The sequence below is a fragment of the Oratosquilla oratoria genome, chromosome 38 (assembly GCF_046742065.1).
Source record: "Oratosquilla oratoria isolate Oo_2021 chromosome 38, ASM4674206v1, whole genome shotgun sequence".
NCBI classification, from domain to species: Eukaryota; Metazoa; Arthropoda; class Malacostraca; order Stomatopoda; family Squillidae; genus Oratosquilla; species Oratosquilla oratoria.
The window spans coordinates 18,004,680-18,029,096 of record NC_134814.1 but is presented as its reverse complement, the minus strand read 5'-3'; the positions used below and the strand labels follow the sequence as shown (position 1 = coordinate 18,029,096).

The window sequence follows — 24,417 nt, the reverse complement described above, 5'->3', positions numbered from 1 at the left end:
ACTTATCGCTCTGTCACTTACGCAGCAAAAGTGGGACGAAGTGATGCAATACGAGGCAATGCGGGGTATATTGGGTGCACCTCAATGGACTACAGCAAGTGCCCTACAAAATAAAGTCGACCTTGTTTCCCTGGGCTTTATGGCCCAGCAGGTCGTGGTTTGCCGGGTAGCCAAAGTCTTTCGGCGGGACGGAGATTCCACAGCACGTGTGAAACTCGCCAGGTCTTTTTCACAGCAAAGAGACCTCTTTGGTAGTGGCACCTAGCTGAGAATTATCGCTAACGCCACCAACACCCTGGTGGACACCAAAACGTTGCTGAAGGGAGGGCCTGACCTTCCCAGCACCACCACCTACGTCGCACCACCACCATGGGACCAACCGCATGCGGAAGTCATCATCAACGACCTGCAACACGTGCTGATGTCGGTGACTCAGGCCAGCATCCCCGGCAGTGCCATTTACTACAATGACGGCTCCGTCGACCCTACCCGGGGCACAATGGGAGCGGCGGTGGTCACCGAGGGAGAAGTGCTCACCTGGAGGACACCAGACCACTGTTCTACCCTACAGACGGAACTGGTGGCAATCTGGCACTCCTTGGAACACGCCAAGCACCGTCATAGGGCCGCAGTGGTCATTCACACTGACTCGAGGTCAGTCCTAGAGCCACTGCAACAACACACCCCAATAGACAACGTGAGCATCGTTATCTCCATATCGGCACATACACAAAGCTTAGCTGCAGAGGGTCGACGGGTGCGGCTCAACTGGATCCCAAGTCACGTGGGACTAAGAGGTAACGAGGCTGCTGACGAGGCGGCACGTGCGGCCACCAGAATGCCTGACATTAGCAGCGACGTCCTGCCCAACCTGCAGCAATGCAAGGTGCTGGCCCGGTTTCCTGCTGAACGCAGGACTGCTGCCGAACGCTAGGAACAAGAGAAGTCATCGAGGCAGGCGGCATGGTTTGCAAGAGCCACCGCCTACCAACCCCTTCGAGCCGACCGACAACAAAACAGGGTGGGCCAGGTGACATTGCATCGCTTGCGCATCAGGTACGGCACTCAGAAGGAGCTACGGGACGACTCCCTCGAGTGGCAGTGGCCTCCAGACAAGTAATCCACTGGTCCACTATTTGCTGTCTTGTCCCGTCACCACGGAACTGAGGTATTGCATAGCGGATGTAGACACTAAACGGAACAGGTAAGCCAGGGCCGTCCTCCTTGTTCGTAAGGCACAGCAAAATGGAAGAGTGCTATCTTTTTTCGACTGAAAGACACGCTCCTCTTCCAAAAGGGCGTAATGAAGCAAGCCTCTAGTGGCGGGCTGGTCACCCGCTCACCTGTTATACAGATGTAAATTCACAATATGATAATTCCTTTTATTGTAATTTCTTTCTACTAGTACAAATGTTAATATACGAAAACTCTGCTTTGTTAGTACATCATTCCTGGTGGTGTGTGTGTGTGTGTGTGTGTGTGTGTGTGTGTGTGTGTGTGTGTGTGTGTGTGTGTGTGTATTGATTAACGCCAAGAAATAGACGTACCAACAGCTTCTTGAAGAAGGACTCCTTGTCCCTGACGTAGAGGATAGTGTCTCGGCTATAGATGACATCATAACTTTCTTCCTCTAACTTCATCTTCGTCATATCTGCAGCCTCGAAGTGGATCTACAACAAAACAGAAGTTTCAGGTTGGAAGTACATACACATACATGTATATAAAAAAGGGTTTTCCCCCCTTACAAGGGAGGTAGCCAAAAAAACGAAGGCATAAAAACCATTCCCACCCATTCCATCCCTATCACACTCCACTTCCCTCCACCCTCTTCCCTCCCTCTTATCTTGGCACTTCCTGATGATGGGTCATCCCTGCATCTTGTCCATAACCCTGGGTCAGAAAGAGTGTCGCAAGACACAGCACATCCACAGCAACACCGCTTCATTAAATCGGCGACCCCCCTCTCCATCCCCTCATGCAGAAAAAGAGAAGACGGGGAGAAATCCCTTCGAGCTGCGTCAATTTCATACATACTCCCTCACCCCCCATCCCCCATCCATGCCACCTCATGGATCACATCATCCATATACCATTCTCCATTCACCCCTGTCTTCTGTCCTCTCCCGTCCTTCCTCAACAGACATTCCACTCTTCCCAAAGCCCCTTTTACCCCATCCATTCATCTCATCCTAGGTCGCCCCCTCATGTTCACTCCCTCCACATCTGCCTTCCATACCTCTTTTACTAGTCTTTCTTCACTCATTCTTTCCATGTGTCCAAACCATCCCAATACTCTTTCATCCACCCTATCTCCCAACTCCCTTTCCACTCCCGTTCTCCTCCTCACCTCCTCATTTCTCACTCTGTCCAGCCTAGTAACCCCTATCATACTTCTCAGACACCTCATCTCAGACACATTCAAACTCTTTCTCTCTTCCTCTCTTATGTTCCATGTTTCTGTCCCATACAGTGCTGTCGGCACAATCACTCCTTCATACTATCTCCTCTTAGCATCCATTTCCAAATGTCTATTTCTCATTACACTTTTCAATCCACCAAGGCATTTACTCGCTTCTCTCAATCTACATTCTACCTCCACCCCCACTCATTCCTTTCCTGGCACATTCGCACCCAAGTATCTAAAACTATCCACTTCCTCCAGTCTCTCTCCCTTAATACTCACTTCCAGTCTGCTACCACTTTCACCCCTTGTACATCTCATCACCTTACTTCTACCCAAATTTATCTTCAACTTCCTTCTTTCACACACTTTCCCAAACTCTGTCACTAACTTCCTCAATCCCTCCTCTGATCCTGCTACAAGCGCAGTGTCGTCCGTAAACAACAGCTGGCTGATCTCCCACTTTTCTCCATTTTATTTAACCCTCTCTAATCCCTGACCCACCTCCCTTGCATTTACCTCTCGCACCACCCCATCCATGTATAAATTGAACAGCCAGGGTGACATAACACATCCTTGACGAAGTCCCACCTTTATCTCAAACCACTCACTCTCTCCATTTCTAATCCTGACACACACTCTACTACTCCCATAAAAACTCTTGACAGCTCATAAAAGCTTTCCGCCTATCTCGTGTATCTGCAATACCTCCAACAGTGCCTTCCTGTCTACCCTGTCATAAGCCTTTTCCAAATCCATAAAAACCCAAAAAACATCCTTACCTTTTTCTATACCTTTCTCACATATCTGTCTTACCACAAAATTCTGATCTACGCAACCTCTACCTGTCCTAAACCCACACTGTTCCTCACCAATTACTCCCTATGTTCCTCTCCTAATCCTCTCAATCAAGACCCTCCCATAAGCCTTCCCAACTACACTTAACAAGCTAATCCGTCTAAAACTACTACACTCACTTGTCCCCTCTTCCTTTGTAAAGGAACAAACATTAAATAAATTCACCAGCCAGTCCACTATCACTGTACCTCCTCATCTTAACATATGTCTTCACTTAATAATTTTTTATTTCTCTTCCATTTTCCTCACTCATCACTCTCATTTTCTTAACACTTCCCACTACAACTACCTTTCTCTCCCTTTCCTACTTCACATTTAGCAACTCCATAAAATACTCTGCCTATCTTCCTCTTATTGCCTTCTCTTCCATTATCATCTCTCCATCTGCATCTTTTACCTTTTCTTCTCTACTTGATTCGCCTCCTCTTCCTCTTTTAATTTCTTTCCAAAACATCTTTTTATTACTTTCAAAATTATCTGACAGACTCTTACCCCATTTCTCATCTGGTCTCCTCTTTTCCTCCTTTATCTTATGCTTTACTTTTCTTCTCTTTTCGTTGTACCTTGCATATGATTCCCTCGGCCTATTTTGTAACCAATCTGTGAAAGCTCGCTTCTTCTCTTCTACAACCTTCTTTGTTTCCTCATCCCACCACTCACTACCCTTCCTTCTATTTCCTCCCGCTTTCCTTCCTGATATTCCCTTACTCTCTCCCTTTAGAACATGTACATCTGTAACTCTTCCTATTATACTACTATCTACCACTACATAGCCCATTAACGCTCTATCTACCACCCTACCATCGACCACCCTCTCCCATGTACACTTATGATTGAATTTTTTTCCCTAAACAGTGTATTTGCTATCATCAACTCTCTTTCTAAACACATCTCCACCATCAACTCTCGACTAAGATTCTTTCTTGGAACTCCACATTTCCCAACCACTCCGTCTATTGGGTCATGTCCTACCCTAGCGTGAAGCTCACCCATTACTACTATATCGACATTTCTCCCTAATCCCTCTATGAGCTCATTTCAATCTATCCAAAAAGCCTCCCTTTCATCTACACTCTTCTCACTACCAGGCCCATATACACTTACAAAAATCCACATCTCCTTTCTCAGTTTCATCTTCATCCACATTAACCTTGAAGAAACCTCCTTCCACTCCACTACACGTTTACCTATCTCTTCACTTACTAGTATAGCCATCCTTCTCTCCCTCGCCCTCTCTTCACTTCTTAGAACCTATCAACTACACTCCCAAACTCACACTCGCCCCTCCCTCTCAACTTAGTTTCACTCAAAGCCAACACATCCATCTTTCTTCTCACAAACATACTGCCTATCTCTTCCCTTTTACTCTCATCTGTACTATATCCACGCACATTAAAAGATCCAAACCTTAGTGTACTGGTTGGAAAACTCCTAGACCGTCTTAGGCCTTTACTTTTTTTTTTTTTTTAATGTCCTCTGTGGGGCTACAGGGAGAATGATGCCTAGTCCTAATCCCCGTCCCGCTTTTCTCGCCTCTTATGATTCATGTGGGAATACTTGGTGGCAGCATTTTATCCCCCACCACAGGCTAGGCGAAAAAAAGGAAAAGAATATTCAGAGAAATGGTACAGGACAGTAACAAGTAACTTAGTTTCACTCAAAGCCAACACATCCATCTTTCTTCTCACAAACATACTGCCTATCTCTTCCCTTTTACTCTCATCTGTACTATATCCACGCACATTAAAAGATCCAAACCTTAGTGTACTGGTTGGAAAACTCCTAGACTGTCTTAGGCCTTTACTTTTTTTTTCTTTTTTTTTTATGTCCTCTGTGGGGCTACAGGGAGAATGATGCCTAGTCCTAATCCCCATTCCGCTTTTCTCGCCTCTTATGATTCATGTGGGAATACTTGGTGGCAGCATTTTATCCCCCACCACAGGCTAGGGAAAAAAAAAAGGAAAAGAATATTCAGAGAAATGGTACAGGACAGTAACAAGTAACTTAGTTACACTCAAAGCCAACACATTCATCTTTCTTCTCACAAACATACTGCCTATCTCTTCCCTTTTACTCTCATCTGTACTATATCCACGCACATTAAAAGATCCAAACCTTAGTGTACTGGTTGGAAAACTCCTAGACTGTCTTAGGCCTTTACTTTTTTTTTTTTTTATGTCCTCTGTGGGGCTACAGGGAGAAGGATTCCTAGTCGTAATCCCCGTTCCGCTTTTCTCGCCTCTTATGATTCATGTGGGAATACTTGGTGGCAGCATTTTATCCCCCACCACAGGCTAGGCGAAAAAAAGGAAAAGAATATTCAGAGAAATAGTACAGGACAGTAACAAGGGGTTGGGGGACAGCATAACGGAGGGGCAGTCGCAGTATAATAAAAGTGTCATCATTTCTCTGTGAACAGAGTCTTCCTCTATCCCAGACAAAATTATGTGTGCCTCTGGTCCGTAGGGGCTCTACTTATAGACCCTAAAGTATGAACTGCATGCTATTTTGCCACAATAACATGCAGCCAATACCCCAGACGAAGTGTACAACAAAATATTTATTGTGCTTACGTATACTTGTTCAATGTGTTCATTTTTGTGTAGCTGTGCTTCCTCGATTGTACCATAGGACTAAATTCAATACATTTCTACCATGCTAAATGCCTCTATATGTGCTCGTTGTTTTCATAATAAAATTTAACACAAGTGACCTAATTATTAGAAAGGCAGAACAGGGACATCCAATCTTATTACTGTTAAGGTACATGCATGAAAAAGCTACTTCAGGGAAATGAATGTTTTTTTTCTACTCTCTTATCCCAGTTTCTAAATCATCAAAACCTTGGAATTTCTCACATCTGCGTAACCAACGTTTAGAAATAGTGTTAGTACGTCTATGATTGGGGCACTCGCCTCACACAAGGCAATCTCTTGAGGGGAGATGGCTCTCCCACCTGCCCATACGGTGACTCCCTTACAATAAATTCATGTACTATCTAAATGTCCGACTACCACAACTCTTAGTAATATACTCCTGCCCTCTCATTGGCCTTTCGAATAACAATCACACTACACCAGATTTTGGGCAATAAAACATCTAAACCTTATCGTTCCACATCATCCTATCAATAGGTTGATTCCAATTTTCTTGATTGCGCTAGCCATTTCCCAATAATCTAACTACTAGATATATTCTGTTTGTGTCCTTTTGAAATGTATCTCATTTTGAACTTTGTGTGAGGCGGGTTTCTTTTAATTCGTTATATGCTTTGACATGAAATTTATAGACGCTAACCTTACTATGGAAGCTAAATTGAGTTCTCGATTGTTGCGAATTATCTTATATCACCACTTTTACATACAGACAGGTGGTTTGTTAGGTGAAAAGGTTTGTGTTAATCTGATAGCTACGTTTTATATATCATATTGAAACACCCAACTAGTTACACCTAGGAACTTCCCTTCCTCCCCTCACAGCTCTCTTCTTCCTTTCCCGTACATTCATCCCCTGGTTCCCCATTGCACTCACCAAATCCTGAACTTTTTTCTCCTTCAGAGCCAGGTTATCCATCGCAACCTGACACATGTTGGAAGAGATGTCGACACCGTGGACGTGAACCCCGTAGCACTGCGCCATAAGAAATGCTTCACCCCCTCCTCCGCTTCCCAAAATCAGCACGCGCTGGCCTTGCACCAATCCCAGCATGGTCAGGAATTTCTGCAAATGATGTAAGTCATCTGTAATTCACTTCACTATAGAGGTAGATGTAAATCCAAGGTGAATTCCAAGGAACATCAAGCTCCAAATACGTATGTATCATGAAATACAGGACGGGAAATTATTGTCTTTCGTATAATTTTGCTTTAATTGGCTATGTTATGTTCATTACCAAAGTGGGCAAACATTATCTTTCCAGCCATGATGATCTTCATGTCTTTAATTTCCTTCAAAACGTTTATTGCTTTATACAAGTGTGCAAAGGCTAGCCGCCGCATCTTTGTAACCTTTCTTCCACAAGCTTCGTAGTTTATGAATCTAAAGTGCTTTTGATATTGCAAACAGGGACATTATCCACGACCAGCTTGTGGATGATTTTGGAGTTAGAGAAATCTCTTGAGATGGCTAGAAAGTTTTCAAAGGGCCTATTAGCACCACCAGGAGTTTTGACCTTGGCACCACCCTACACGGAGGAGCCCTCATTCCATTCATATTCAATATCTTTATCAAAATAAACACCATGTGAGGACGGAGCCTTTGTTGTTACGACGTTTTGCTTTTCACAGCTTTTTCAAGTATATAGTCGTAATACACATGACTGAGACTAAGTAAGAGGAACGGAGGGAACGAGGTGAGGGAGGCAGGGATTGTGGGAGGGAGGGAGGGAGGGAAGGAGAAAGAACAAGAATGAAGGAGACTGCATGAGACCATGAGGCCTACACTTGGCAGTTCCATGTCCATTACCACCTGTCATCCCTATCTATAAAGTTGCCTAACCGTTTCTTAAAACAACTTATAGTTACTAAGTCTGTTCCTCTCGTTGACCACCCTATTGATAAACTGATTCTTGCCTATTTACTTCTTAAATCTAAATTTGTCAATTTTAAATCCATTACTGCGAGTCCTCCTCTGTTGTCTTAATATGATGACCTTTGTTGAAGCCTTTGATCCACTTCAATGTCTCTATTAGATCCCCCTCTCTCTGCGTCTTTCCAGAAAGTGTAAGTTAAGGTGTCTAAGCCTCTCTTCGTAATGTAAATTTCTGAGCCCATGTATCATTTTGGTCATTCTCCTCTGCACTGATTCTAGTGAACTGATATCCATTCTATAAGACGGAGACCAAAACTGTACCGCACAGTCAAGGATGGGTCTAACTAACGCTAGATAAAGTTTGATAATTACCTCTGCACTTTTATTCGTAACCGTCCTAGCAATGAAACCTAATGCTCTGTTTGCTTTATTCCTGACGCTAATGCACTGTTTCTTGGATTTAAGGTCAGGACTCACTAGAACTTACAAGTCTATCTCGCACTCAGTTTTCCCTTTCAATGTGTTATCTAAGCCATATCTATTTTCGGGGTTATGTAGCCCTACTGTAAGAGGCCGGTAGATAGAGGTAGACATTTAAGTAGATAGAGGAGGAGGTGAAAAGATATGCAAATTCTATTATTTGGATGTTTTGAAAAAATGGCCGATAGGAAGTACAGAGTTGCATATTCTCGCTACCGCCTAAAGTTTGTAAATACAAGTTAGGATATCAATAACAGTGATGATGTGACGAAATGTAAACATACAAGCCACGCTCACCTTGCGACAGATTGCTTGCGTAAGCAGTATTGCTCGAGACAGTGTAACAGATTTTCTGATTGGAGAAAAGGGTGGAGGGGGAGAAAAACTATTGGTGCACGGAGGTAAAGTCAAGCCCTTAAAGGGTGGCACTTATTTGTTACGTTCAAAGTTATTGGATGAATTAAATTGTGAAGTCGGAGCAGACTTGGCTTGGTGGGTGTAAGAGGATCCCAGGTGGGGGTCCTTTGGTGTAGATAAAAAACCAAGTGTATTTACTTAGAAGAAAGAAGATAAAAAAAAATCTAATTTAATTCGCCCCTGAAGCTTTGAGTGAAGGACTAGGCATGGGGCCTACAGAAGAATGAAAATTACTAAGTGTTAGAGCCAACGGACCTAACACCTACCTTTAACACGCTGCACCTTGAGATATTGAAGTTTATTTGCCATTTCACCGCCCATGTGAACAATTTGTTAAGATCGTCCCTCCCCTCCTCCCCTCCCGTTCTTCTTATTTAATCTCAGTCATGTGTATTACGACTATGTACTTGAAAAAACTGTAACAAGCGAAACGTCGTGCTAATAAAGGCCCCTTCCTCACATTCAGGTGTTTATTTCGATAAACATGTCGGCAACTGCCACTTGCATACATATTCAATATCCTCATACACCGTCTCCTCTCCCTTCTCCCTAACGCCCCAGGACAAAAAGCACATGTTATGCAGATATCTTCAGCATACACTCTATCTCGCATGAAGATCTTCAGCACTCTCTCTGCTAGTTCTACGAGGATTCATCCACATATGCTCTCATCCTCTTCCCCGGAAAAGTGCAGGACCTACCCACACAATCCCCGAAGACTTACTGAATTTCTGGTGGTTGCCAGCGCTATACCACACCATATACAGTACTTCTACCTGGTAGCGCCTGTTCACATTATCCCCTTCGACTCCAGTACGGCAGCGTGTAAATATCTTGGTTCAAGGTGTATTGCCTCTATTTTGTCCAATCGTATTGGAACCCTGGTTGGTTACTGCTTCCAAACACTTGCCACTGATTTCATCAGGTTGTATCAATAGCTCTGTCCTCTCTCAATCTATCAGGTGGTTGCTACTGTTTCTGTATGTAACACAAGCGTTGATAGTGATATAATGTCTGATACAATCCGGAGAAAATGTGTGGAAACAGCCATCATCCAGGGATTCAACACGATCAAACAAATTAGTCATGTTTAACGTTTCACCCCACCTGATTCCTTTGGTTCCAATTGTAAACGAATTCTTGGAACGCTATAATTTTTTGCGCTCCTGACCTTATTTCTTCCACTTATATATTTTCCCATCGACGGTGAATAAATGTCCTCCTACACACGAACAATTGTTCCTTATCCTTCTTCACCGTTCCTAGGCTCCAATGACCTTAGCCATTCCCCCCGGGTCTTCCCTAGAGATTTGTGTGTTTGATAAAGCTCCAACACCCGAAACACAGTACTAAGAAAGGCCTCGTCCTTACATGGTGTTTCTTTTCAAATATTCGTCGGCAACTACTAATTTCATATATGTTAAATACATGTAGTACACTGGCACAAAAGATACTTAATAATGTTCTCACACTACCCTGGTTTGAAATTCTCCACCAGCTGACATCCAAGTCGGTCCATAGATACGATCGAACTTCCGGATGTAACGCAGGGTGAAGTTCTTTTGGTCCATGGACTCCTGAGTTATTTCCATAGTAGTCATGGTGACCTGTAGTCCAAGAAAAAATTGCCGAAAAAGGCGTGATATGTATAAGAGACAAAGGTGGAGCATGCCGACAGGAAACCTTTTGACCCATAACTAGGTCAGGTGCGATAAGATATGATAAAAAATGATAAAATAAAATGAAAAAAAAAAATTATGATAATATAAATAATAAATGAAAGTAATAAATGCATAGGTATAGTTAAAAAATAAACAAACAGGTAAATAGTAAATAATAATAAAATGACAGATGAACAATAATTGAAAATCAAGCAAATAACAAGACAAATAATAACAAACAAATAAACAAATAGTATAAAATAAATAGCAGTCATTACAGCATCTTGCTTAGATGTTTATCGAAACGAGACTTATTCATTTACCGTTTTATTCAACCGTCTAGTTATTATGATCACGAGTTACAATAATTTGTAATAAAACATGCTGACAGAAGACCTATATGTTAATTTTTCTTCACTCATTCTTTCAATATGCCCAAACAGTCTAATCATTATTTGGTCAACCATATCTACCAACTCCTTTTCCACCCCTGCTCTTCATCTCACTTCCTCATTTCTAATACTACCCATCCTTGTAATATTTGTGTATTCCTTAATTATTTAATCTCAAACACCTTTACGCTCTTGTATATTCTTCCTTTTGCATTCGTCCCCAGATACCTATTTCCCATAGCAATTTTCATTCCCCACAGAGATTTACCTGATTTCCTTCTCTATGATTTACTCACAAACCCACTCCATTTCCTAACACGTATGACCTAAAATACTGTAAGCTCTCCACTTTCTCCAGATCTCGACCTTTAAACTCTCTCTGTTCCTCTTCCAAATTTCCTAATTAATATCCTCCCATACGTTTTATTAACTACACTTATTGATCCTTTTAAAACTTCTACATTCACAATTATACCGCTTTATTTTGTATACAAGAACCATACATGAAATCCAGTCTGCTGCCACATTTATCCCTCTTAGACGCAAACTAAGCAATATCACAAGCCAATTCACTATAACCATATTTTTTTTTTTGGGGGGGGGGGCAAGACACTCTATGTGATAAACACTTGACTCAGGTGCCTTACCAGATTTTATTTCCGACTCTTGACATTAGAGGCAGATGGTAGCACTGAACCTTGAGGGAAGTCCCTATCTATAAAGAGTGCGGTAGCGCCAAGTTGAACCTCACGAGCCTCACCATGGTAGAGTGGATTTAAGTGTGTTTTACCAAAACGACCAAAGCTAGACCTCACAAAAGACTAGCACCCTTTTTCATATTGCAAAGCACGGTCCCGACGTTATCTGTTTGACGTCGATGAGCAATCCAGCACCAGACATTATTCCCGAGGTCCAAGGTAACACACGGTGTCGGGGTCTTGCTCCCTAGTCGGGCGTCTGTATCATGGCTAGGAAGACAGTCTAGGCCATGATTCTTGATCACTTTCACTATGGGCAGATGCTCGCTATCAAGATCCTCCTCTGTACCACTTTATTGCTCTCCGCGGAACTCTTTTCTTCCTTTTGTAGACAATACCAGCGTGATGTCCTACAAACTGTCCACTTACTTCATGGGCGATTTCAATTGCGACAACCAGGATTGGAATCCCGGTGCGTGCAGTTGCCCAGTGGGTCACCAGCTACACTATTACTGTATTTCATGGGCTAAACTTCCGGGGCTCGCACTTCTCTACGTTCCTTGCCCGTGGAACGAGTGAAAGTTGGACTTAGTCTTCTCCAATAGCCGAACTTTCTTTGTCTACTCCGCTATCACACCCGGAACACCCCACCTTCTCCGACCGCATACCTTTCATCCTCCGCATCTCCACCTCCACTGTCCTTGTCCTCCACCGTGCCAGGTGGCATGTGCTTCAAACAATTACTCCCATCACAGCCTTCAGAACGCCGCTCTCCAATTTATCACGGGCACGAATTGGAGCGACTTCAGAACCTCTAAATCATTACACCATGTGTTCAAGATTCGTCCATTAAACCAACACAAACACACACTGCACACCAAACACCTCGAAAGACTTCACGCCAAACACGAACACCTGATACGCCACATAGCACCAAGGCCACGTTCCACTGACTTCATATCATCTGTGCCGTTCCGTTCACCACTGTATACAGTGACCATCGGACGTTAATGTATCATTTTACCAGTTTAGTCTGATCAAGACCAGACGTGCTGCGATGTGTTGGGTCCTGTCTGACTGAGTGTCACGGACATGAGTCCGTCTGGAACCAGCGACAAGCGTGAGGAAAGGTAGCATGTTCTTAGTATACGTGCGATGACTGGCCGGGGTCAGTCCTCGCTAGATACATTCATTCATCCTGTGATCTAGTCATATTTGTCTTTTGCCGGCAAAAAGGCTCCGTTACCTCAGAAGGAATCCCAAAGAATTCTACAGTTAAATTAGAGATAAAAATGTTATTAGGAATCACATCGGCCCACTATTATCTGCTGACGGTCACCTTGAGTATTCAAAAGAAGGAATGTGTAATATCTTAAACAACTATTTTAGCTCAGTATTCGTAAACGAAACACCTCAAAGTGAACTCCAAACTAAAACCTGTGAAAAATCTAGGGTAAACTTACTCACTACGGTAAATATAAAAATATATAAAAATAGATAAATAAATAAATAAAACAAAATAAAATAGATAAAAGGTGGATAGAGAAACTCAAAGTTAATAAAACACCAGGGCCTGATGGTTGGCATCCAAGAATCTTAAAGGAAATGAAAATGAGATTGTTGCTACATTAGAAATTATTTCTAAAAATCCATCATATCCGGAGATGTCCCAAGAGAATGGAAGCTAGCTAACGTCACTCCAAATTCAAAAAAGATGACAAAAAGAAATCAAATAACTATAAGCTTGACTTCAATCGTACGAAAAATGATTGAAACTATCACCAGAGATGCTATCGAACATTATTTAGAAAGTAGCTGTTTGATAAATAATATCTAGGATGGATTCAGACGGAAACGTTCTTGCGTGACTAATCAACTCGAATTCTACAACACAGTCATCTCGAGTTATGATAAAAGAAACAATATAGATTTAATATACTTAGACTTTACAAAAGCTTTTGATACCATCCCCCACGAAAGACTACTTACTAAATTAGCTTCACACGGAGTAAGTAGCAGCCTATTAAGTTGGACTAGAAATTGATTGAATGATCGACAACAGAGAGTTGTTTTAAATGGCAAAATTTCTAGATGGAAAAATGTTACGAGTGGAGTTCCTCAAGGTTCCGCTCTTGGGTCACTTCTATTCATAGTATATATAAATAATATAGACCACGGACTAAAATCTATCGTCTCTAAGTTTGCTGATGATACAAAATTGTGCGGGATGGCAAATGATAATTTCAATCAATTAGATATTCAAGAAGATTTAGATAAATTAGGGCAATGGTCTGAAAAGTGGCTAATGAAATTTAACACAAGTAAATGCAAGGTTATTTATACACATGGGTAAAAGCAACAGTAAGTGCGATTACAAGTTATTTGGGAATTCGTTAACAAAAGTGGATAGTGAGAAGTATCTAGATGTAATTATCAGTAACGATCTCAAATCATCTGAGCAGTGTATTTCAGCCTCTGAGAAAGCAAACAAGATTCTAGGACTAATCGCACGATCTTTTGACTTCAAAAACTCATCTCTCATTAACAAGCCATATAAATCGTTAGTTCGTCCACAATTGGAATATGCTGTTTCCGTATGGTCACCAAATCCCATTAAAGACATTCACAGATTGGAAAAGTACAAAGGAGAGCCACAAAACTGATTCCAAATATAAAAAATAAATCATACGAAAATCGACTCAAGCATATGAATCTGTTTTCCCTAAAAAAGCGTAGACTCAGAGGTGACTTGATACAGGTATTTAAGATTCTAAAGGGGATTGACAACATAAAAAGTGACAAAATTCTTACACTGAATAAGAATCCGACAAGTAATAATGGTCTCAAACTATCAGGAAATAGATTTAATTTGGAAGTGGATAGAAACAACTTTGCCAACCGTGTAGTTAATGAATGGAATAAACTTCCTGCAGAGGCAGTGCAATGTAGTTCAGTTCGAAGCTTTAAGATTCGTTTAGATAAACATTTAAGCAAGATGCTGTAATAATTGCCATTTATTTTATATAATTTGATTATTTGTTTGTTATTATTTGTCTGTTTATTTATCATTCGTTTGATTTCCATTTATTATTATTTATTGTCAGTTTATCATTATTTACCATTGACCTGTTTGTTTATCATTTAACTATGCCTATGTATTATTTATCTTATATATTATTACTTATATTATTATAATTTTTATTTTATTTTATCTATTTTTTTTTATCTTTTTTTTTATCATTTATATATTTTTTTCGCATCCGACCTAGTTATGGACCAAAAGTTCTCCTGTCGGCATGCTCCGCCTTTGTAATCCTTTGTATGTATGTATGTATGTATGTATGTATGTATGTATGTATGTATGTATGTATGTATGTATGTATGTATGTATGTATGTATGTACGTATGTATGTATGTATTTATGAAATAGAACAGTATATCATCTCGTCCCGTTTGGACGAAGCTCACAGGGATCTGGTCTACCAAAATTCGTTGGTAATGACAATTGTTCATAACAGACATATTCCTAACCAGAGAGGCTTCACATGAATTTTTCAAAGCTTCACGGAACACAAACATGGAAGAATGACAGAGGTAAAGATTCCTATTAAATCTTCTACACTCCTTCAACTTGTCATTAGAGACTCTGCTCTCCTTCAGATTGTCTACAGAAAGGATATAATTGATTGGGTCTACAATTGGAATATCTACTTCATAAAATGAACCATTTACCTTCAATGGGAAGGGTTTCAATTTGAATAAGTTAAATCTTTGGTTGGAAGAGAACGGGATTTCAATAATAACTGAAGTAACATTAAGGTAGGAGTTTAGCAATGGATAATATAATGCTACATTAGCTTCTTCAAAGAAAGGTTCAAAGTTCCAATCCTTCTTTGCTGACTTAATTACCTTTATAAGTTGAGGTATTGGAAGGAGAGAAGAAGTTACTTGACCCGAATTGGCCATAACTAAATCCTGTACAAAAGATTCCAATTGAACTTGCATCTCAGATAATTTCAATTGCATAGTATTGAGTAACAAAAATATTTGCATTGTACTCTCTTGTTCACTTTGTTTCAAGCTGAGATTCTCTAAGTTATCTGAAATATCAGAGATCATTTCCTCAATGTTTTTAATGCTTGATTGTAATTCATCAATTTTTCCAACTTTCTCCTTTAATGTATTTATTGAAATTTTCAAGTCAGCAAGGAAGGCAAAATTGGCAATTCCCAAACCAGCAAGAGCTCCTAAAGCCACTACTATTGCACTTCTCTTTTGTCTAACATTGCTTTTGAAATTTGAACCTATGATGTGCAATTTATCCTCTATTTCCTTTATTTTGTTTTCAAGTCTATCCTTAACATCTTTACTGGAAATGTTCTGTTTTAATATTTGCAAACTTTTATTAATGGAGTCCACATTTTCTTTAATTTTGGTTACATTTTTATAATCAAGAACTACCCTTACCACCTTATCAACCAAGATTAGGTTACCTTGATGATGTACCAATGCTCCAGGACGAATCGGATTCCAGTCCATGGCACTCACCAAACTTAATATTATTAATAAGGCAGTTTTCATCTGTAAAATACATCAAGATTAATGTTCAACTCTTGAAAAATATCATTATAATATTCTCCATATTCTCCAGGGTTATCAATATTTATGCACAAAGTATTACTATAATCATCTTCATAGATCTGCAAGCTAATTTTCCTTATGTCATCTAAATGTCCTACCAATTCTTCTCTTGATTCTAAATGTTTAAGTTTAAACTTGTTTCCACCTGCAGAATCAATTACCCTATATGGACCAGTGTACCTTAGTGAAAGTTTATTATTGGGTGAGGTTGCTTTGACCATTACTAATTCCCCAATTTTCAATTCTAGTTTACGAGCTATTTTGTGTTGTTGTTCCCTCATCTCTTGTGAATACACCTGCATATGTTTCCTAACTCTTTGGTGAATACTTTGAAGAGTATTTATCCTATTGGATATATAATCATCCATATTATATATGGGTTTTTGCTCTGCAGTCAACATTTCATATGGCAGAGTTTTGTCCTCCCCAAAAATTATAAAATGAGGTGTATCCCCAGTTGCTACATTAATTTGATTGTTCAGAGTACACTTAACACAAGGAATCCAAGTATCCCAAGTTACACTATGAGGACTTATTAGTGTTCTAAGACATATAATTATCTTTTTGTTTAACCTTTCTACTACTCCATTACTTTGGGGATGGTTAACGAGTATATTGACTTTCTTGATGTGGAACACATTACATAGATTTTCCAAGATTTTGTTATTAAATTCAGTCCCATTATCTGAAACTAGGATGTTAGGTGTAGTAAAATTACAGATTATCTGATCATAGATTACGGAAGCAATAGTTTCAGCTTTCTTATTGATTATGGGTTGTAATATACAAAATCTTGAAAAATAATCAATAGCAAGTAATAGGTATTTAAAGCCGTTCTCGGTTAGTGGTAATTCCAAAGTATCCATGTGAACTCTTTCCCAAGGTTTCTGTGGAATGGGATAGGTGAGTATAGGAGCAGGTTTTGGTGTATTTCCCTTCACCTTTACACATTTTACACATTTTTCTATATAATCATATATAGTTTTCTTCATACCTAACCAAAAGTACTTAAGTTGTGCCTGTCTATAAGTTTTATCCTTTCCAGGATGTGAACTACAATCACTATCATGAAGTAACTTCAATATCTCATTTACCAGAGTTTGTGGTATAACCAACTGATTTACTTGACCTCTAGAAATATCTTTCCCATTTACAAATGTTTTCCTATACAAAATTCCATTAATCAAATGAAATTCCTCTATCTTATACCCCTTTGGTAGCTTTGGAGGATCTCCTCTTGGGTTCATCAAATGCTTGATTATTGAATCACATGTCTCATCATCTCCCTGTTCTCTTATTAGCATTTCTTCATCTAAAGTTACTAATTCTTCTATACTACAAACAAAATTAATCAACCCTGTCCCAGTCATTGGTTGACTAATGTTTCTAGAAAGTGGATCTGCTACATTCCTTCTACCCGGAATATAATTAAATTGAACATCATAGCACTGAAGTATCGCAAACCATCTAGCAAGTCTGCCTCTAAGATTCTTATGCTTAAATAAGTTCTGAATAGCTGTGTGATCAGTCCAAACTCTGATGGGATACCCTAGTATTATATCCCTAAAACTTTCTAAAGAATAAATTACTGCTAAAGTTTCTCTTTCAGTTATAGAATAGTTTCTCTCCGCACTATTACAAAGTCTGGATGTGTAAGCTATGGGTTTCAAAGTTCCATTTCTCTCTTGCATTAGTATGCCTCCTAACCCTATGTCAGACGCATCAGTACAAAGAATAAATTCTTTTTCATAGTCGGGGAAAATTAAAATAGGTGAACTTGTGAGTTTATCTTTCAACTTTGAGTCCTTTCTCAACAAAGAACTTAGTGGATTAGCAATGTCAGCATAACTTTGAATGAATTTTCTATAATATCCTGTTAATCCCAAAAAGCTCCTAACCTTGTCTACATTGGTCGGAACTGGAAAATTCTTGACAGCGTCCACCTTTGAATTTACTGTACTTAGTCCGTGTCTGTCTATCTTATGTCCTAAGTAAATGACACTGTCTTGCAAGAACTTACATTTTTCAAGTTTTACTTTTAACCCAGCTTCTCCTAGTCTTGAGAATATCAAATCTAATTTCTTAAAGTGCTCCACTGCAGTCTGAGAAACTATTAAAATGTCATCTAGAAATACACTGGCAGTGTTTCCTAACAATCCATCTAGAATAGTATTCATTAATCTCATGTAAGTTAATGGACTATTACATAACCCAAATGGCATTCTCTTGAACTCATAATGTCCTGTGGTAGTAGAAAATGCTGTGAACTCTCTTGAATCTTCATGCAATTCTATTTGCCAAAAAGCTGATTTGATATCTATAGTACTAAAATATCTATTCTCAGTTCCCAAACTTCTCAAAATGTCACCGATAATGGGTAATGGTAACCTGTCACGAATGGTGTGCTTATTCAGTTCCCTGTAATCAATAACTGGTCGCATAGTCCCATCAGACTTTGGTACTAGGATCAACGGAAAATTCCACTCACTTTTACTATGTTCAATAATATCCTGTGATAACATTTCAGTGATGAGTTTATCTACAACAGCTAATTTAGAATGAGGAACTCTGTAGGCTGGTATGTAGATAGGTTGGGTTCCTGGTTTTAACTTAATGTGATGTTTTAAAACAGTTGTTTTGCCTAAGGCGTCCCCCGGCAAAGCAATTGCTTTTTTATGTTTCATAAGCAAAGCAAATAAAGCTTCATCCAACTCAGGGCAATTAGTTGATTGTAATAATTCTTTATATCTATTTCTTAAGTCTATGCCTTCTTGTACTGAACAAATTGATGAAGTTGGTAATTCTATCTCCTCACTATTCTCATTTAAAATCTTAATAGGTTTAGTACACACCTGAATACATCCTATTTGTGTACCTTTCTTTAAAACTATCTCTTTATTCATAGTATTAATTACTAATACTTCTACTCTGTTCTTATTTGTCTTATAAATCCCTGAGTCCCACTTCAATCCTTTAAGTTTAACTGATTCTGGGACTGTAATTACTTCAGAGTCTACATTGATTCCTTTCAAACACACTTCAACCTTATTAATTGACATGGGATGTAACAATGTCGACCTTGTTAATCCGCAATCTGCAATTCTCAAGGCATCTGTGGTTAATAATTTAGTAATCTCTGGGATTTCCTGAACTTCTGAGTTGGGTTCACAAATTGTTTTACTTTCTGTAGGGTTGGACCGCTCGGCCTCGCTATCTAGGATAGAAATGTTATCTAAGGATTCATTGATTCCTGTCACTGGTCTTAAGTCTGGTTGATTTAAGAATGGGATTAACTGTGACTTCACTAAAATTCCTAAGTCAGCAGGACAAATTACCATGTTTTCTTTTCTCATAGTTGCAAATCCTATCAATAAATCTCCTGGAAAAACAGACTCTTCTACCACTATCACTGGGATGTACAATTGTTCATTTGTATATAAGGCAACTTCTAGCTCAATCTTGCCTAATGTTTTTAACTGATTTCCAGTTACACCTTGCAATGTGTAACGGATTGGTTCCAACATTTTCACTCCTGGGTTCAACTGGTTTAAAACTTTACTAGTAATTACATTAACTACAGACCCTGTATCAATAAAAATTTGAATAGGCTTATTGAACACTTTACCCGCAATGAGAGGTCCTACAGAAGTTTTACCAACAGTAATTATCAGTTTGTCAGTTTCTTTCATCTCCCTTGCATTCCCATATTTAACACAATACCGCCTATCGGTATATATATGGGGAGGTCTGAAATGGTTTATTCTGTGTCTGGGGGTTTTCCTCTTAGCCCTGGGGGTACCCGAAAATTTCGGCACTCATGAGTTCTGTGTCCGATTTTATTATGGTAAATACAGAATGGAGGGTTCCTACATTGATACTCATTGTGACCTTCGTATTTGCAATTTCTGCAAATAATCCCATAAAAACATTCTTGTGCCTTGTGTCCCCATGCATTACAATTAAAACAAAGGATTCTGGTATCCCTATCCCTAGATGGACTTCTAGCATGCCGCCTATGTCCTACTTCTGTTTTCTTAAACTCTCTAGAGTTCCTATATTGGCTATGTTGATTTATAGGCATTACATATGGGTTTATTGTTCTGGTCTCACTGTATCCTTGAAGAAGATAATCTACTTCTCCTAAACAGATATTTGATTTTAAATCTTTGTACAGCCTTTCTGCTGTTAAGTCATCAGAATTCTTTGCCAATAAGCTAAATGTAATCAATTTGATTACCTGTGAGATTTTCATCTTCTCACTAGATCTTTCTATCCAGTCTGAATCTTTCAAGATAGAATTCATGTCTTTTGACCATCTATCTAATCTAGCTAAGTACTCTGTGTCAGTTTCACTTGTCCTAACTTCCTTAATCATTTTTACCAATGATCTAATAGGATCCTGATCACATTTGGACATGAAATGCTTGATAAATGCCTTCTTATAATCATCATATTGATTAATTGATTCCATTTGCTGGAAGTTAATGACAAACCTCGCCCTTCCATGCTCTGGATCTATATTCTCCTTGAGAATCTCAATCTTACGATTCTCGTTTGTTATATTTTTACTAACTATAAGAGTGTCAATGAGGTTTAGGAACTTGTTTACACCATATGTGTTAGACTCTCCTGTGAATTTTGGAATATTTGTATTTGATGTGTGAATTTCGTGTCTCAACACGTTAGAATTCTGAGGGGTACTCATACTTTACTAATACCTTGCTTTAGCCTGGCTGCTTGCGATGTCGCTTCGTGATGTCAATGTCTGGTTTGACGTCCTTCTACGGTCTTGTCATTCCTCAACGACGTTGTTCCTCCTCCATCACACACTCTGCCTTGAAGACCGCCTTGTAGATGATGATCTCCTTGAAGAATCTTGAAGAATGCTTGTTCCCAACGTAGCAGTTACTTGAATTTGTAGATTTCTCTCGTAGTCGTAATACACTCTTGATTTTGGTTGTCTTGTTCCCGTAGACTTCAGGCGCCACTTCTCTTCGGAGGTGTTTAACACCCAGATCGTTCATCCCACCGCTGCCACCACTTTCACCTCCCCTAGTCACCACTGTCACTTAAATTTGACTTGTAATATCACTCGTCTCGAGGCCCCTTGCCTCTCGTTACGTGAGGTTCACTAATATTCAAGTTCCTCTTAAGTAGTAGGCCCAATGCCTTCTTTTTCCTGTAGTCTCACTATTTTCTAGGCCCCATGCCTATTCCTCTCGTCCTTTGGGTTAATAAAAGGGAGGTGAATTTTCTTTCTTCTTTCACTGTAATTTCACCTTCAGCTTACACTCGGGATCTCTTTTCTCTCGTCTCTACATCGTCTCTCGATCCTCTCTCTACACCCTCTCTATATCTTCTCCCTATATCTTCCCTATCTCTTCTCTATAGAACGTCTGAAGAGATCCCGTATCTTACGCTGAGCTACCTTCGTCTGACGTCACTAATTTTTCTAAACCAATCCCCGGTGACTTCTCAAATAAATGTCACTCCTTATGGGCGTGACTTTGAATTCCTGCACCAATAGTTTTTTTTCTCCTTCTGCACCTTGCACCAATCCGGAAAGCCATTTCAATGCCACTAGCAAAAATTGTTTACCTCAGCATTAGTCAAACGAAGGTAACCTGCGCTTACAATGTTGTGATTCATAAGCGATTATAAAAACAGTCACCACCGTCGGTGTGTTTACATAGACAAACGTCGCCCTCACCTAGACATAACATTGCCCTCGAGCAGGCGTCGAGTCTGAATTATTCTAATACCCTAGCTCATTTCCATTCGTACACTACCGGCCTCTTACAATGTATGTATGTATGTATGTATGTATGTATTTATGAAATAGAACAGTATATCATCTCGTCCCGTTTGGACGAAGCTCACAGGTGGTGCCCATCGCTCCACTTAAGCGATTGGCGTAGCGAAAACAAATTGAAAGCTGATTTTCATGGCGAGGAATCTTGTCAGTAAACCCGCAACAGAAAAATAAGAACAATGCCAAAAAGAAAAAGAAAAAGGGGCCTGCGGGAGCATCAGTATAAACATGAACATCAGTGTGCAGCCTTGTAAAAGCACTGACGGTGGGTAATGCAAGTGAACAAAGAAAGTTTTCACAGTTAGATGCTTGTTATATAGTTTCTTATATATACAACTATGGAAAAAATACAACGGTGAGCCACAAAACCGATTTCAAATATAGAAAATAAATCATACGAAAATCGACATAAACATATGAATCCGTTCTCCTTAAAAAGCGTAGACTCAGAGGTAACTTAATACACGTCTTTAAGATTCTAAAGGGGATTGACATCAAAAGTGACAAAATTTTTACACTAGATGAGAATCCGATAAGAAATATTGGTCTCAAACTGTCAGAAAATAGATTTAATTTGGAAATGAGCAGAAACAACTTCGCCAATCGTGTAGTTAATGAATGGAATAAACTTCCTCCAGAGGCAGCGCAATTTTGTTGAGTTCGAAGCTTTAAGATTCGTTTAAATAAACATATAAGCAAAATGCTGTAATGACTGCCATTTATTTTATATTATTTGTTTATTTGTTTGTTATTATTTGTCTGTTTATTATTTGCTTGATTTTCATTTATTATCATTTATCTGTCAGTTTATTATTTACTATTTACCTGTTTGTTTATTATTCAACTATGCCTACGCATTTATTTATTTTATTTATTATTACTTATATTATTATAATTTTTATTTGTTTTCTATTTATTTATCATTATTATATCTTTTCGCATCCGATCTAGTTATGGACCATAAGGTCTCCTGTCGGCATGCTCCGCTTTTGTAATCCTTTGTAAAATGTATTATCTCCATCTTCGAAACACAACTCTGAAGACAGGAATATTACGTGATTAGGGAGTGACTATATCTTTCATAAAGTAGCACTTCTGAAAACAGTGGATATTAGGTACTTTGGTGATGTGTTTGTTTGCCCTGAATGTATAAGTACACCTACCAAAAATTAAATAATAGAATCGAGAATATCGGAAAATACCTTAGATGGTGTAGCACAGCAAGAAATGATGGGCTAATGGGGAGAGCTTCAGAGGAAGTGTCAGTTTTCCTGAGCGGCTGAAATGATGTAACAGCTCACCACCCTTGAGTGCACCGGTCTGATATAGATGTTTTGGCGCATGCGCAGAACACTGGTTTTGTCTTTTTTTCTTTTTCTTTTCTTTTTAATAATTTTATTGCGCTCTAAGAGCGGCAAGCCTAGTACATATCAAATTAACTATTTACATGAGAATCATGACTTACAGGACACGCTGTTTGACTGAGGCGGCAATTTGTAAACTAGTACAATTTTCCAGAGGTTAGAACATAAGAACATAAGAAATAAAGGAGACTGCAAAAGACCATAAGGCCTACACTAGGCAGCTCCGTATCCATCACCACCTGTCATCCCCATCCATAAAGTTGTCTAATCGTTTTTTAAAACAACTGATAGTTTCAGCGCTTACTACATGGTTACTAAGTTTATTCCATTCATCGACCACCCTATTAGTAAACCAATTCTTGCCTATTTCCTTCTTAAATCTAAATTTGTCCAGTTTATACCCATTACTGCGAGTCCTGCCCTGTTGTTTTATTATGATGACCTTGTTTGCATCACCCTTGTTATAGCCTTTGATCCACTTGAACACTTCTATTAGATCACCCCGCACTCTGCGTCTTTCCAGAGAGTGTAAGTTTAGGTGCCTAAGCCTCTCTTCGTAAGGCAAATTTCCGAGTCCTTGTATCATTTTGGTCATTCTTCTCTGTACTGATTCTAGTGAATTTACGTCCATTCTGTAGGACGGAGACCAAAACTGTACCGCATAGTCAAGGATGGGTCTAACTATCGCTAGATAGAGTTTAATAATTACCTCTGCACTTCTATTCGTTACCGTCCTAGCAATGAAGCCTAATGCCCTGTTAGCTTTATTTCTGGCGCTAATACACTGCTTCCTGGTTTTAAGGTCCGGACTCACCAGAACTCCCAAGTCCCTCTCGCACTCAGATTTTTCTAAAAACGTGTTATCTAGGTTGTATCTATTTTCGGGGTTGTGTAGCCCTACGTTTAACACGCTACACTTAGAGATATTGAAGTTCATTTGCCATTTCACCGACCATGTTAACAGCTTATTAAGATCATCCTGCAGAATCTGGGCGTCGTCTCCTGACCTAATTAGGCGTCCTATTTTAGTGTCGTCCGCAAACTTACTAACATCACTATTTAACCCTTCGTCTAAGTCGTTTATATACATAATGAACAACAAGGGACCCAAAACCGAGCCCTGGGGGACCCCGCTAGTAACATTGCCCCACCTAGATTTTATT

General features: G+C 39.5%; 1 protein-coding gene across 1 annotated transcript in view; it reads right to left on the bottom strand.

The window, feature by feature from the left end:
* The window catches only part of LOC143019751 (uncharacterized), a 38,974-nt gene extending 15,780 nt beyond the window's left edge, over window positions 1–23,194 (bottom strand). The window contains exons 1-4 of the mRNA XM_076175727.1: window positions 23,093–23,194; window positions 10,162–10,293; window positions 6,791–6,979; window positions 1,548–1,670 (exon numbers count right to left, since the gene is read on the bottom strand). Of these exons, the coding sequence (XP_076031842.1) occupies window positions 1,548–1,670; window positions 6,791–6,979; window positions 10,162–10,287 (438 nt within the window). The 5' untranslated portion in view covers window positions 10,288–10,293; window positions 23,093–23,194. The remainder of the gene's footprint in view (window positions 1–1,547; window positions 1,671–6,790; window positions 6,980–10,161; window positions 10,294–23,092) is intronic.
* Window positions 23,195–24,417: the final 1,223 nt, after the last annotated feature.